The sequence below is a fragment of the Ovis aries genome, chromosome 2 (genome assembly GCF_016772045.2).
Source record: "Ovis aries strain OAR_USU_Benz2616 breed Rambouillet chromosome 2, ARS-UI_Ramb_v3.0, whole genome shotgun sequence".
Taxonomy (NCBI): domain Eukaryota; kingdom Metazoa; phylum Chordata; class Mammalia; order Artiodactyla; family Bovidae; genus Ovis; species Ovis aries.
The window spans coordinates 21,482,122-21,497,819 of record NC_056055.1 but is presented as its reverse complement, the minus strand read 5'-3'; the positions used below and the strand labels follow the sequence as shown (position 1 = coordinate 21,497,819).

At 38.7% G+C, this 15,698-nt stretch overlaps 1 protein-coding gene across 2 annotated transcripts in view; it reads right to left on the bottom strand.

Moving 5' to 3' along the window:
- The window catches only part of GRIN3A (glutamate ionotropic receptor NMDA type subunit 3A), a 202,607-nt gene that overhangs the window by 46,149 nt on the left and 140,760 nt on the right, over positions 1 to 15,698 (bottom strand). For both annotated transcript variants that reach the window (XM_004004040.5, XM_060409005.1), the window contains one exon: positions 2,724 to 2,875. In XM_004004040.5, coding sequence (XP_004004089.2) covers positions 2,724 to 2,875 — 152 coding nt within the window. The remainder of the gene's footprint in view (positions 1 to 2,723; positions 2,876 to 15,698) is intronic.

Here is a 15,698-nt window from a genome sequence, read left to right as displayed (position 1 = left end):
TAATTGGTAGAGCCAGTATGCAAGTCCTAAAGTGTATGGCTTCAAATCTATTACGTTTTGTGTTAGATATTTCACACTGGAATTAGATTTATGTTAGTGGTTATGAGTCTATGTATGTTTCCCTCTATGTGTCCAAGTGGAGTTAGGTTCTGAGTCTGAAGAGCCCTGTACCCTGAGAGGCTCGTCCTGGGAGCCAGATTGTCCATCCAGCTGATGTCTTGGTCTCATGGTCCTCTGAAATGGCACAACCTAGAGATGTACTTGTGATCAGAGAGGTGCAAATCATATTGCTGGCTTTGGGGACATGATGGGGAGGCTCCCTTCATCTTATCTAATGTCTTGCTGTTAGCTTTGATCACTTGGAGATTTTGGCTTGAATTAGCCCTGGTCACAACAAGTGGTAGGAAATGCCAAATGATTGTTGCTTTACACAATTTAAGTGATCAGCTTGTTTATTTTCTTGGTTGAATTAATTCAGCTGACCAAACCAAGTTTTATTTCTTTTAGCTTTTTCTAAAGTGAAAATGACAGGGAGGCCTGGCATGCTGCGATTCATGGGGTCGCAAAGAGTCAGACATGACTGAGTGACTGAACTGAACTGAACTGAAAGTGAAAATATCTCCAAATAAATATAAAAATTCTTGCCTTACAGGGTTGTAGTGAGAACCAATGAGTTAATGTCCCAAATACAGTTTTTGTCACATGGTAAGAAACAGAGCATGCTAGTTTTCTAATTCCTTAGTTTCCTGCTTCCTTCCTTTAAATCTTTACTCAGTGACTGTCTTCTCAATAAGCTGCTGCTGCTGCTGCTGCTGCCAAGTCGCTTCAGTCGTGTCCGACCCTGTGCGACCCCACAGAGGGCAGCCCACCAGGCTCCCCCATCCCTGGGATTCTCCAGGCAAAAACACTGGAGTGGGTTGTCATTTCCTTCTCCAATGCATGACAGTGAAAAGTGAAAGTGAAGTCGCTCAGTTGTGTCTGACTCTTAGCGACCCCATGGACTGCAGCCCACCAGGCTCCTCCACCCATGGGATTTTCCAGGCAAGAGTACTGGAGTGGGGTGCCATTGCCTTCTCCATTTCAATAAGCTATGCGATCATAAAGAGAGATAGAAGAGGGCAGCAGAGGATGAGATAGATAGCATCACTGACTCAATGGACATAAATTTGAGCAAACTCCGGGAAATAATAAAGGACAGAGAAGCCTAGTGCTGCAGTCCATGGGGTCACAAAAAGTCAGACACCACTTAGTGGCTGAACAACAACAGTGATTCAGATTGCATCAGGGATTGTGGGAAAGCTCTGAAGAAGGGGGATTTCAGCTGAGAGTTTATAATGAGAAGGCACTTAGCAGGGTTAATGTTGGGAGGGTGGGGGGAGGAATAGTAATTAGGAAGAAGGGTGCAACAGCATGTGCCAAGACCTTAAGGCAGGAAAGCCACTGATGTATCTCCATCTGAAATGACCATCTTGGTGGGGCTGTAATGAGCCAGGAGGAAAGTGGCATGAATGAGGCTGAGGAAATAGGCAGGGTCAAGCATCTCAGGGCATTGCAGGGCATGTTCAGCATTTCAGATGGTTCCTTAATTAACATGGAAGCCACCGCAGGCTTAAGTAGGAACGGGATCTGCCTTGTGGAAAACACACTGGAGAAAGGCAGGCATGAAAACAGAGAGACTAGTGAGGAGACTTTTGCAGTGGTCCAGGTGAGGTGTCAAACAGGAAGGCAGATACATGGTTCTAGAGCTCAGAAGAAGAGTCATTGTTTAAATACAAATTCGAGAGTTGTTGGTGAAGAGAGGCTCTTGGGAGTCATTATTATCAGCTTTAGATCTTTTTTTAAATGTCAGGCTGACCTTGTACTGTTTTATTTGCCTTCTCTTTTAAATACTGGAGTCTGGCTCTTATTACGCTCTTTTAGTCTCCTATCTTAATTATCCAATCTCTGACTCAGTTTGCAGTTTTCTTTCTAATTATATCATAAAGGCAGAGTGTTATGATAGAAAGATGTATTTTCTGGTTATTTGTGTGCCTTGGGCAAATCACTTAGGATCTCTGCATATTAGCTTCCTATACATGAAAGAAGTGAGTTGATTGTTTTCAGTTGAAAAATATCTAGGATTATCTAAGAATTACCTGGTTATATCTGTTTCTCTAAGCAGGATCCATCACTGGACCCCTGGAAAATTAGATCTTGAGGATATTTTGCGATCCACATCATGACCAGCAATTAACAGTTAAACCAAACACTGTTAATGTCAGTCTCAGATACTATTACTGTAATGCAGAATAGTATTTCTTCTGCATTTGTGGATATAATATGTAGGGAAAAGATAGAAATTCAGACATTTACTCATCAGAGTAGCATCACAGTTAAATCCAAGACAAATTTGTTGTACTGAAAATTCCTATTAGATAGTCATTCTTCAAGTGAAATTAGGAGTAATCTAAATATCATGGTCCCTGGAAAAGGAAATGACAGCCCACCTAGTATTCTTGCCTGGGAAATCCCATGGACACAGGAACCTGGTGGGCTATGGTCCATAGAGTTGCAAAGAGTTGTATGCAACTTAGCGACTAAACAGCAGCTGCAAATATCATGGTGAATCCTAGAAGATGTAATAGCCTAGATTATTGGCCACTGACACATATGACAGCATTTTCTAATATTCTTCAAGGTAAAGCTATACAAAGCATCAACATTATCAGCAGTTTCCCTCTTACCTCAGTGACAGCAAAACTTCTCTTGCCACAGGGAACCACCTTATACCACTTGTCATGTAGCACATCCATAAACCCGTGTGATTTGTATTGACTGATTAGCTCGGATATATTGGAGGTAAAAGGAGAGTTGGGAGGGAGACCAATGCCGTACCCTAGAAGAAAATACAATCTCAGATGAGTGTTTCACTTAAGAATTTCCTGAGTTGTTGCCACCACACCTGATATTGCTGTCAGACCTGGTAACAAGGACATAGTAAGAAGCTTTCACCATCTTTCCCTCAAAGGACTCAGAAATGTCCTAGGTATAATTACCTTGGATCTGCTACTTCTCTGAGTAAAAGAGATGAGTCCAGAAAGGAGAGAAATGATTTGTGTACTGTGTAGTAGGGGCACATTGTATTCCAAGGCTTTCTGCCCTCCCCTTCAAGGTATTTTTCAGAAGCCATATTTCAGGTCTTTACTAGGGCTAGGATTCCCTATTTACTTCTCCCAGAAACCCTCATCTGGACCTTAAATACACAAAATTAGTTAAATTACAATCCCTGGTCTATGAAATACTCTCATCATTGGTCATGCATAACCCTCTTTTACTTTTACTTTTAATAATAGAATGAGGCCTTGTGAATGTACAGTATAGCATAAATACTAAAACATCAACAAAAACTTGTCAAAAAAAAAGGAGTCTGGTAAAAACAAGTGTTGAAGCAAAACAAAAAAAGATCAGTAAGATCACTTATTCATTGCTTGTGGGAATGCAAATTGATGTACTCACTTTGGAAAACTGTTTGCTTTTACTTTATATAGCTGAAGATTTATATGCTCTAAGACAAACAACTTTAAATACATTCCTAAAGAACTCCTCCACAACTAGGCCAGGAGATATGTTTAAGGATGTTCTTAGAGGCATTTTTTATAACAGCAAAAATTGGAAACAACCTAAATGTTAACAAGAGAATGAGTAAATAAATGTGAAATATTTATACAATGGAATGTTGTATAGTGTGAAACATATGAATGGTATGGAATAATATGGATGACTCTCAGCAACACTAAGTAAAAAGATCAGTCTCAGAAGATTGCAGCATGAATCCATTGTGTAAATGCAAAAACATTAAAAACAAACCAGTATATTTTTAGGAATTCATATATATGTGATAGAAGTATATTTAGAAAAAATCAAGAAAATGATAAACTAAATATCTGGGACAACAGTTATTCAAGGCAAGAGAGGCAGGGGAAAGGATGAAGGAGGAGCTTGAAGAAGATGTAATTTGTTGTCAGAGTTTTAATTAATTAGCTTTGACTCTGTATCTTCACTTGGTCTGGGGCTTTACTTGGTTTCCAAACGGTTACTTCACTGTTAATCTCATTGACAAGCCATGTGAAAGAGCTAATTACCTACATTTTGTCTTTAAATAATGGATTGTATAGTCGAAAAAAGATGTAGTGCAGTCAAGATGATTGAGGGAGACAAACTGAAAATATAGCTAGCTCTTTTTTTCACATGCAAAGACAAAAGGCTGTCAAGAATATAGAGGTGTACAGCAGAAACTAACACATTGTAAAGCAGTGATACTCCAATAAAAATTAATAAAATAATTTAAAAATGAAGGCAAAGAAACCAAGAAACAAAAAACATATGCACATAACTTTATATAAATAGATAGTCGGCAAGGACCTACTGTTTAGCATAGGGAACTCTACTCAATACTCTGTAATAACCTCGATGGGAAAAGAATCTGAAAAATAATAGATATATTTATCCATATAACTAAATCACTTTGCTATATACTTGAAATTAACACAACATTGTAAATCAACTATAATATAAAATAAAATTTTTTAAATGTTAAAAACATCCAAAAATACTTCATGGAAACAAATGTTTGCTATCATGTTTCCATCTTACAATTTATTTCCAAAGACATTAGTTTTTGTTCTTTTTTAAAATTGTAGATACACAAGCCCTTTTAAAAAATTGATTTATTTTTCATTGAAGGATAATTGCTTTACAGAATTTTGTTGTTTTCTGTCAAAACTCAACACAAATCAGCCATAGGTATACATATATCCCCTCCCTTTTGAAACACCTCCCATATCCCTCCCCATCCCACCCCTCAATGCTGATACAGAGCCCCTGTTTGAGTTTCCTAAGTCATACAACAAATTCCTGTTGGCTATCTATTTTACATATGGTAATATAAGCTCCCATGTTACTCTTTCCATACATCTCACTCTCTCCTCCCCTCTCCCCATGTCCATAAGTCTATTCTCTATGTCTGTTTCTCTATTGTTTCCCTGTAAATAAATTCTTCAGTACCATTTTTCTAGATTCTGTATATATGTGTTAGAATAAAATGTTTATCTTTCTCTTTCTGACTTACTTCACTCTCTATAATAGGTTCTAGGTTCATCCACTTCACCAGAACTGATGCAAATGCATTCTTTTTTATCGCTGAGTAATATTCCATTGTGTATATGTACCGCAACTTCTTTATCCATTCATCTGTCCTTGGACATCTAGGATGATTCAGTGTTCTAGCTATTGTAAATAGTGCTGCAATGAACAATGAGATACTTGTGTCTCTTTCAATTTTGGTGTTCTCAGGGTATATGCCTAGGAGTGGGATTGTTGGGTCATATGATGGTTTTGAGGAATCTCCTCACCATCTTAATTTTTTGAGAAATCTCCATACCGTCTTCCATAGTGGCTGTCAGTTCAGTTCAGTTCAGTCGCTCAGTCGTGTCCAACTCTTTGCGACCCCATGAATCACAGCACGCCAGGCCTCCCTGTCCATCACCATCTCCCGGAGTTCACTCAGACTCATGTCCATCGAGTCAGTGATGCCATCCCGCCATCTCATCCTCTGTTGTCCCCTTCTCCTCCTGTCCCCAATCCCTCTCAGCATCAGAGTCTTTTCCAATGAGTCAACTCTTTGCATCAGGTGACCAAAGTACTGGAGTTTCAGCTTTAGCATCATTCCTTCCAAAGAAATCCCCGGGTTGATCTCCTTCAGAATGGACTGGTTGGATCTCCTTGCAATCCAAGGGACTCAAGAGTCTACTCCAACACCACAGTTCAAAAGCATCAATTCTTCAGCACTCATCTTTCTTCACAGTCCAACTCTTACATCCATACATGACCACAGGAAAAACCATAGTCTTGACTAGACGGACCTTTGTTGGCAAAGTAATGTCTCTGCTTTTGAATATACTATCTAGATTGGTCATAACTTTTCTTCCAAGGAGTAAGTGTCTTTGAATTTCATGGCTGCAATCACCATCTGCAGTGATTTTGGAGCCCCCCAAAATAAAGTCTGACATTGTTTCCACTGTTTCCCCTTCTATTTCCCATGAAGTGATGGGACCAGATGCCATGATCTTTGTTCTCTGAATGTTGAACTTTAAGCCAACTTTTTCACTCTCCACTTTCATCAAGACGCTTTTTAGTTCCTCTTCACTTTCTGCCATAAGGGTGGTGTCATCTGCATATCTGAGGTTATTGATATTTCTCCCGGCAATCTTGATTCCAGCTTGTGTTTCTTCCAACCAGCGTTTCTCATGATGGACTCTGCATAGAAGTTAAATAAGCAGCGTGACAATATACAGCCTTGATGTACTCCTTTTCCTATTTGGAACCAGTCTATTGTTCCATGTCCAGTTCTCACTGCTGCTTCCTGACCTGCATATAGGTTTCTCAAGAGGCAGGTCAGGTGGTCTGGTATTCCCATCCCTTTCAGAATTTTCCACAGTTTACTGTGATCCACACAGTCAAAGGCTTTGGCATAGTGGATGTATCAGTTTACATTCCCACCAATAATGCAAGAGTGTTCCCTTTTCTCCACACCCTCTCCAGCATTTATTGTTTGTAGACTTTTTGATGAGGGCCATTCTGACTGGTGTGAGGTGATATCTCATTGTAGTTTTGATTTGCATTTCTCTAATAATGAGTGATGTTGAACAACTTTTCATGTGTTTGTTAGCTAACTGTATGTCTTCTTTGGAGAAATGTCTGTTTAGATCTTTCCCCACTTTTTGACTGGATAGTTTGTTTTTCTGGTATTGAGTTCTATGAGCTGCTTGTATATTTTGGAAATTAATCCTTTGTCAGTTGTTTCATTTGGTATTATTTTCCCTCATTCTGAGGGTTGTCTTTTCACCTTGCTTATAGTTTCCTTTGCTGTGAAAAACTTTTAAGTTTAATCAGGTCCCACTTGTTTACTTTTGTTTTTATTTCCATTATTCTACGATGAGAATCGTAGAGGATCTTGCTTTGATTTATGTCATCGAGTGTTCTGCCTATGTTTTCCTCTAAGAGTTTTATAATCCATTTTGAGTTTATCTTTGAGTATGGTATTCTAATTTCATTCTTTTACATGTATCTGTCCAGTTTTCCCAGTACCATTTATGGAAGAGGCTGTCTTTGACCCATTGTATATTCTTGCCTCCTTTGTCAAAATTAAGATACCCATAGGTGCATGGGTTTATTTCTGGGCTTTCTATCTTGTTCCATTGGTCTATATTTCTGTTTTTGTGCCAGTACCATACTGTCTTGATGACTGTAGCTTTGTAGTATAATCTGAAGTTAGGAAGGTTGATTCCCCCAGCTCCATTCTTCTTTCTCAATACTTTCTTGGCTATTTGGGGTCTTTTGTGTTTCCATATGAATTGTGAATTTTTTTTGTTCTAGTTCTGTGAAAAATGCCTTGGTAATTTGATAGGGATTGCATTAAATCTGCAGATTGCCTTTGGTACTACAGTCATTTTCACAATATTGGTTCTTCCTACCCAGGAACATGGCACATCTCTTTATCTGTTTATGTCATCTTTGATTTCTTTCATCAGTGTCGTATAATTTTCTGTGTACAGTTCTTTTGTCTCCTTAGGTAAGTTTACTCCTAGATATTTAATTATTTTTGTTTCAATGGTGAATGGGATTGATTTCTTAATTTCTCTTTCTGATTATTCATTGTTAGTACATAGAAATGCAAATGATTTCTGTGTATTGATTTTGTATCCTGCAACTTTGCTAAATTCACTGATTAGCTCTAGTAATTTTCTGACAGTATCCTTAGGGTTTTCTATGAATACCAGACCACCTGACCTGCCTCTTGAGACACCTATATGCAGGTCAGGAAGCAACAGTTAGAACTGGACATAGAACAACAGACTGGTTCCAAATAGGAAAAGGAGTACGTCAAGGCTGTATATTGTTACCCTGCTTACTTAACTTATATGCAAAGTACATCATGAGAAACGCTGGGCTGGAGGAAGTGCAAGCTGGAATCAAGATTGCCAGAAGAAATATCAATAACCTCATATATACAGATGACACCACCCTTATGGCAGAAAGGGAAGAAGAACTAAAGAGCCTCTTGATGAAAGTGAAACAGGAGAGTGAAAAAGTTGGTCTAAAGCTCAACATTCAGAAAACAAAGATCATGGCATACGGTCCCATCACTTCATGGGAAATAGATGGGGAAACAGTGGAAATAGTGGCTGACTTTATTTTTTGGGGGGGAAGGGGGCTTCAAAATCACTGCAAATGGTGAATGCAGCCATGAAATTAAAAGACGCTTACTCCTTGGAAGGAAAGTTATGACCAACCTAGACAGCATATTAAAAAGCAGAGACGTTACTTTGCCAACAAAGGTCCATCTAGTCAAGGCTATGGTTTTTCCAGTGGTCGTGTATGGATGTGAGAGTTGGACTGTGAAGAAAGCTGAGTGCTGAAGAATTGATGCTTTTGAACTGTGGTGTTGGAGAAGACTCGAGAGTCCGTTGGACTGCAAGGAGATCCAACCAGTCCATCCTAAAGTAGATCAGTCCTGGGTGTTCATTGTAAGGACTGATGTTAAAGCTGAAACTCCAATATTTTGGCCACCTGATGCGAAGAGCTGACTCATTTGAAAAGACCCTGATGCTAGGAAAGATTGAGGGCAGGAGGGAAGGGGATGACAGAGGATGAAATGGCTGGATGGCATCACTGACTCAATGGACATGGGTTTGGGTAGACTCCAGCAATTGGTGATGGACAGGGAGGCCTGGCATGCTGTGGTTCATGGGGTCGCAAAGAGCTGGACACGACTGAGTGACTGAACTGAACTGAACTGATGTACAGTATTATGTCATCTGCAAACAGTGAGAGCTTTACTTCTTATTTTCTGACCTGGATTAGTTTTATTTCTTTTTCTTCTCTGATTGCTGAAGCTAGGACTTCTAGAACTATGTTGAATAATAGTGGTGAAAGGGGACAGCCTTGCCTTGTTCCTGATCTTAGGGGGAATGTTTTCAGTTTTTCACCATTGAGAATAATGTTTTCTGTTCAGTTCAGTTCAGTCACTCAGACGTGTCCGACTCTGCAACTCCCTGAATTGCAGCACACTAGGCCTCCCTGTCCATCACCAACTCCTCAAGTTCACTCAAACTCATGTCCATCGAGTCAGCAATGCCATCTAGCCATCTCATCCTCTGTTGTCCCCTTCTCCTCTTGCCCCCAATCCCTCCCAGCATCAGGGTCTTTTCCAACGAGTCAACTCTTTTCATGAGGTAGCCAAAGTACTGGAGTTTCAGCTTCATATATGGCCTTTACTATGTTTAGTTAGGTTCCTTCTAGGCCCAGTTTTTGAAGAGTTTTAATAATAAATGGGTACTGAATTTTTTCAAAGGCTCTTTCTGCATCTATTGAGATGATCAAATGATTTTTATCTTTCAGTTTGTTAATATGGTGTATCACATTGATTGATTTGTGTATATATTGAAGAATCCTTGCATTCCTGGAATAAATCCAACTTGATCATGGTGTATGAGCTTTTTGATGTGTTGCTGAATTCTGTTTGCTGAAAATTTTTGAGTATTTTTGCATCTATTGGCCTGTAGTTTCCTTTTTTGTGTTGTTTTTGTCTGGTTTTGGTATCAGGGTGATGGTGGCCTCATAGAATGAATTTGGAAGTGTTCCTTCCTCTGCAAGTTTTTGAAAGAGTTTTAGAAGGATAGGCATTAGCTCTTCTCTAAACATTTGATCGGAGAAGGCAATGGCACCCCACTCCAGCACTCTTGTCTGAAAAATCCCATGGATGGAGGAACCTGGTACGTTGCAGTCCATGGTGTTGTGAAGAGTCGGACACGACTGAGCGACTTCACTTTCACTTTTCACTTTCACTCATTGAAGAAGGAAATGGCAACCCACTCCAGTGTTCTTGCCTGGAGAATCCCAGGGATGGGGGAGCTTGGTGGGCTGCCGTCTATGGGGTTGCATGGAGTCAGACAACTGAAGTGAGTTAGCAGCAGCAGCAGCAAACATTTGTTAGACTTCTCCTGTGAAGCCATCTTCTCCTGGGCTTTTGTTTTTTGGGGGGATTTTTGATCACAGCTTCCATTTCAGTGCTTGTAATAATTTCTATTTCTTCCTGGTTCAGTCTTGGAAGATTGAACTTTCCTAAGAATCTCTCCATTTCTTCCAGGTTATCTATTTTATTGCCATATAGTTGTTCATAATATCTCTTATAATCCTTTGTATCTGTGCATTGTCTGTTGGAATCTCTCCTTTTTCATTTCTAATTTTGTTGATTTGATTCTTCTCTCTTATCTTCTTAATGAGTCTTGCTAAAGGTTTGTCAATCTTCTCAAAGAACCATCTTCTAGTTTTATTAATCTTTACTATTGTTTCTTTCATTTCTTTTTCATTTATTTCTGCTTGGATCTTTATGATTTCTTTCCTTCTACTAATTTTTTTGTTTGGTTTTTAAATTTTGTTCTTCTTTTTCCAGTTGTTTTAGGTGTAAAGTTAGGTTGTCTATTCAATGTTTTTCTTGTTTCTTGAGGTGGGATTGTATTGCTATAAACTTCTCTCTTAGAACTGCTTTTGCTGCTTCCCATAGGTTTTGAGTTGTGGTGTTTTCATTGTCATTTGTTTCTAGAAATGTTCCAATTTCCCTTTTGATTTTTTCAGTAACCTGTTGGTTATTTAGAAACAGATTGCTTAATCTCCATGTGTTCGTGTTTCTTACAGTTTTTTCTTATAATTGATATCTAGTCTCATAGCATTGTGGTTGGAGAAGATAATGCTTGATACAATTTCAATTTTCTTAAATTTACTGAGGTTTCATTTGTGACCCAAGATATGATCTATCCTGGAGAATGTTCTATGTGCACTTGAGAAGAAGGTATATTCTTCTGCTTTTGGATGGAATGTCTTGAAGTTATCAATGAGATCCATCTCATCTAATGTATCATTTAAGGCTTGATTTCCTTATTAATTTTGTATTTTGATGATCTGTCCATTGGTGTGAGTGAGGTGTTTAAGTCTCTTACCTTTATTGTGTTACTGTCAATTTCTCCTTTTATGTCTGTTAGTCTTATGTCTGTTATGTCTGTTGTCTTATGTATTGAAGTGCTTCTATGTTGGGTGCATAGATATTTCCAATTGTTATGTCTTCCTCTTGGATTGATCCCTTGATCATTATGTAGTATCCTTCCTTATCTCTTGTAAGTTCACTAATTTTAAGGTCTATTTTGTCTGATACAAGGATTGCTACTCCAGCTTTCTTTAGCTTCCCATTTACATGGAATATATTTTTCCATCCTCTCACTTTCAGTCCCTATGTGTCTTGAGGTCTGAAGTGGGTTTCTTGTAGACAGCATATATATGGGTCTTGTTTTGTATCCATTCAGCCAGTCTGTGTCTTTTCACTGGAGCATTTAACCCATTTATATTTAAAGTAATTATATATATATATATATATATATATATATATGTTCCTTTTGCCATTTTCTTAATTGTTTGGGGTTGATTTTGTAGATCTTTTTTCTTCTCTTGTATTTCTTGACTATATAAGTCCCTTTAACATTTGCTGTAAAGCTGGTTTGATAGTACTGAATTCTCTTAACTTTTGCTTCTCTGAAAAGCTTTTTATTTCTCCATCCATTTTGAATGAGATCCTTGCTGGTTACAGTAATCTTGGTTGTGTATTTTTCCTCTTTCAGTACTTTAAATATATCCTGCCATTCCCTTCTGGCCTGCAGATTTTCTGCTGAAAGATCAGCTGTTAAGCATATGGGGTTTCCCTTGTATATTACTCGTTGCTTCTCCCTTGCTGCTTTTAGTATTCTTTGTGTTTAGTCTTTGTTAGTTTGATTAGTGTGTCTTGGAGTGCTTCTTCTTGGGTTTATCCTGTATGGGACTCTTTGTGCCTCTTGGACTTGATTGACTATTTCCTTTTCCATATTGGGGAAAATTTCAACTATAATCTCTTCAAAAATTTTCTCATACCCTTTATTTTTCTCTTCTTCTTCTGGGACCTCTATAATTCAAATGTTGATGCTTTTGATATTGTCCCAGAGGTCTCTGGGACTGTCCTCAGTTCTTTTCATTCTTTCACTTTATTCTGCTCTTCAGAAGTTATTTCCACCATTTTATCTTCTAGCTCACTGATTTGTTCTGCTTCAGATATTCTGCTATTGATTCCTTCTAGAGTATTTTTAATTTTAGTAATTGTGTTGTTTGTCTCTATAAGTTTATTCTTTAATTCTTCTAAGTCTATGTTAATTGATTCTTGTATTTTCTCCATTTTGTTTTCAAGGTGTTTGATAATCTTTACTATCATTTTTATGAATTCTTTTTCAGATAGTTTGCCTATTTCCTGTTCATTTATTTGGACTTTGTGTTTCTAGTTTGTTTCTTCATTTGTGTAGTATTTCTCTGCCTTTTCATTATTATTATTTTTTTCTTTTAACTTATTGTGTTTGAGGTCTCCTTTTCCCAGGCTTCAAGAAAAGCTGAATTCTTTCCTTGAAGAAGGTCAAATTCTTTCTTCCTTTTGGTTTCTGCCCTCCTGAGATTGGTCCAGTGTTTTATGTAAGCTTCATCTAGGGTGAGATTTGTGCTGAGATTTTGTTTGTTTGTTTTTCCTCTGATGGGCAAGCTGAGTGAAGTGGTAATCCTGTCTGATGTTGACTGGCTTTGTATTTTTGTTTTGTTTGTTGTTTAGATGAGGAATCCTGCACAAAGTGTTACTGGTGGTTGGGTGATGTTGGATCTTTATTCAAGTGGTTTCCTTTGTGTGAGCTCTCCCTATTTGATACTCTCTAGGGCAACCCACTCTAGCACTCTTGCCTGGAAAATCCCATGGGTGGAGGATCCTGGTAGGCTGCAGTCCATGGGGTCGTGAAGAGTTGGACATGACTGAGTGACTTCACTTTCACTTTTCACTTTCATGCATTGGAGGAGGAAATGGCAACCCACTCCAGTGTTCTTGCCTGGAGAATCCCAGGGACAGCGGAGCCTTGTGGGCTGCTGTCTATGGGGTTGCACAGAGTCGGACATGATTGAAATGACTTAGCAGTAGTAGCAGTAGCAGCAGGGTTAGTTCTCTGGTAGTCTAGGGTCTTGGAATCAGTGCTCCCACTCTAAAGGCTCAGGGCTTGATTTCTGTTGCTCCTGGTAACAGTGTTAGGCTTTTTAGGGACCACCTAGTAAGGCAGCAGTCAAACAGGGCTGGTCTTCCTGGGGTGAGGAGTCCATCTCCAGCTCAGGACAGGGCAGTGACTTGGGTCTCTGGGCACATTGTGTCACTTCACTTGGGAAAACTTTGGTGCAGCTTTTCTGGTCACAGCTCAGGTTTTGTGATCTTAGCACATGAGAGTCCAGGTAGGTGAATTGAACTTCTCATTCTGGGCTCTGGTCATGTAATTCACTGCAGGAAAGTCAAGGCCATGTGTTCACTAGTCCGTCTCCTCCTCTGATTACACAAGCCCTTTTTAAAAAAATATATGAGGCTTGAGATTTGTGTATAACTAACAAAAGAGAAGAAATAAATAATACAGAAAAAAGTTTGCATTTTAAAGAGCTGTTTGCTTTTTCCCCTTGGTAGATTTGTTTGTTCCTTAACAATGAAGAGTCAAGGAAATGATGACAATGTCAAGAGCATGATTAGAATTTTCCATTCAAAGAGCTATTTTGAGTGCCTATTTTGTGCATAGTAGTTTTGGTTTGAAAGGCAAGACTGACAATAAAAGACTTTACCCGGGCAGTCTGTTCTTCAGCTGATGTTATCATAAAATAACAATTTAAAAAAAAAATAAAGTAATGGGTAACTATAAGGAAGTAACAAAGTTTCTTTAGAAATGTTTATTATAATGAATGCTATTGCCAATTCAGTTGCACAGACATTCATTCAGTACCTATTTACATGTCAGGCACAATACTAGTCATGTGTATAATAATATTCACTGACATTCACACATTTATTCATTCACTCATTCATCCATTCAATGAATATTTCCTGAGTGAATAGGCACTGTGTTAAGTGGTTGGGATTTAGCAGTAAGTAAGGTAAATATAGTCCCTGCTGTCATGGTGCATATCCTCTTAGGGAGGCAGATACTAAACAATGTACTGCATAATGATTATTTCATTACAACTGAGACATCTAAGGTTGTACCAGCTTGTGGGAGAAGGACGGAGACTTATACAAACAAGTAAGGACTTGGAACTATCTGGTGAGTGTGGTCAGATTAGGCCAGGTTTGCTGAATAATTTGTATTTTTTCCTCCTGAGGCAATAACTTAAATAACAACAATTTCTAATACTATAGAGGGCTAACTATTTGTCAAGTACTGCTCAGTAATGGAAGGGCTTCCCTGGTGGCTCAGTCAGTAAAGTGTCTCCCTGCAATGCCGGAGACCTACGTTCAATTCCTGGGTTGGGAAGATCCCCTTACATGCCTTACTCCAGTTTATAGATCATATAATAGTCTAAGATTGCATACTAGATTGTGGCATACAGGTCAGTTAAATCCTTCTGGGGCTCTAATAATGAGAACCTGAACATACTGAGCCCTACTGTGTGCCAGATACCACCCATGTAGGATATGTATTACTTAGTTCAGGTCAGTTGCTCAGTTGTGTCTGACTCTGCAACCCCATGGACTGCAGCAATCCAGGCTTCCTTGTCCATCACCAACTTCTGGTGCTTGCTCAAACTCATGTCCATTGAGTCAGTGATGCCATCCAACCATCTTGTCCTCTGCTGTCCCCTTCTCCTCCTGCCCTCAATCTTTCCCAGCATCAGGGTCTTTTCCAATGAGTCAGTTCTTCGCATCAGGTGGCCAAAGTATTGGAGTTTCAGCTTCAGCATCAGTCCTTCCAATGAATATTCAGGGCTGTTTTCCTTTAAGATTGACTGGTTGGATCCCCCTGTTAGTCCAGGGGACTCTTAAGAGTCTTCTGCAACACCACAGTTCAAAAGCATCAATTCTTTGGTGCTCAGCTTTCTTTATAGTCCAACTCACTTATCCGTACATGACTACTGGAAAAACCATAGCTTTGACTAGATGGACCTTGTTGGCAAAGTAATGTCTCTGCTTTTGAATATGCTGTCTATGTTGGCCATAGCTTTTCTTCCAAGGAGCAGAGACTTAAAGACTGAGTAAATAAATGGCCTAATGTCACAAAGATCACAGTTGGCAAAGCTAGCATTTGAAATTGGGTCTGCTTGAGTATAAAAAGCAGTGCTTCTTCCAATGTATCCATTATAGCATGAGACCAAGGCAAAGGAATATTTGACATATTCCTCCCCTTCAAAGAGCCTCTATCACTACAATCCTATTGCTATAATATCCCCAAGCCAGACAATACAATATAGTAAAAACATACAATCATATAACTGGTGGTTTGTTTGTTCTTCTTCCTCTAGTTGTTTTAGATATAAGGTTAGATTGTTTAATGAGATTTTTCTTGAGGTAAGAGTGTATTGCTATAAACTTTCATCTTCGAACTACTTTTGTTGTAGTTTTGGACCATTGTGTTTTTGCTTTGCTTTTATTTTTTTAACTTCCTCTTTGATTTCTTCAGTGTGAACTGGTGGCTTGAATTCAGCAGATACAAATATATATATTTTTCATGGGCAGATTTTGTTGTAAACTTTTCATAAATTGTGTAAATACAGGATAAGTACAGCCCCAACTGGTATATGAT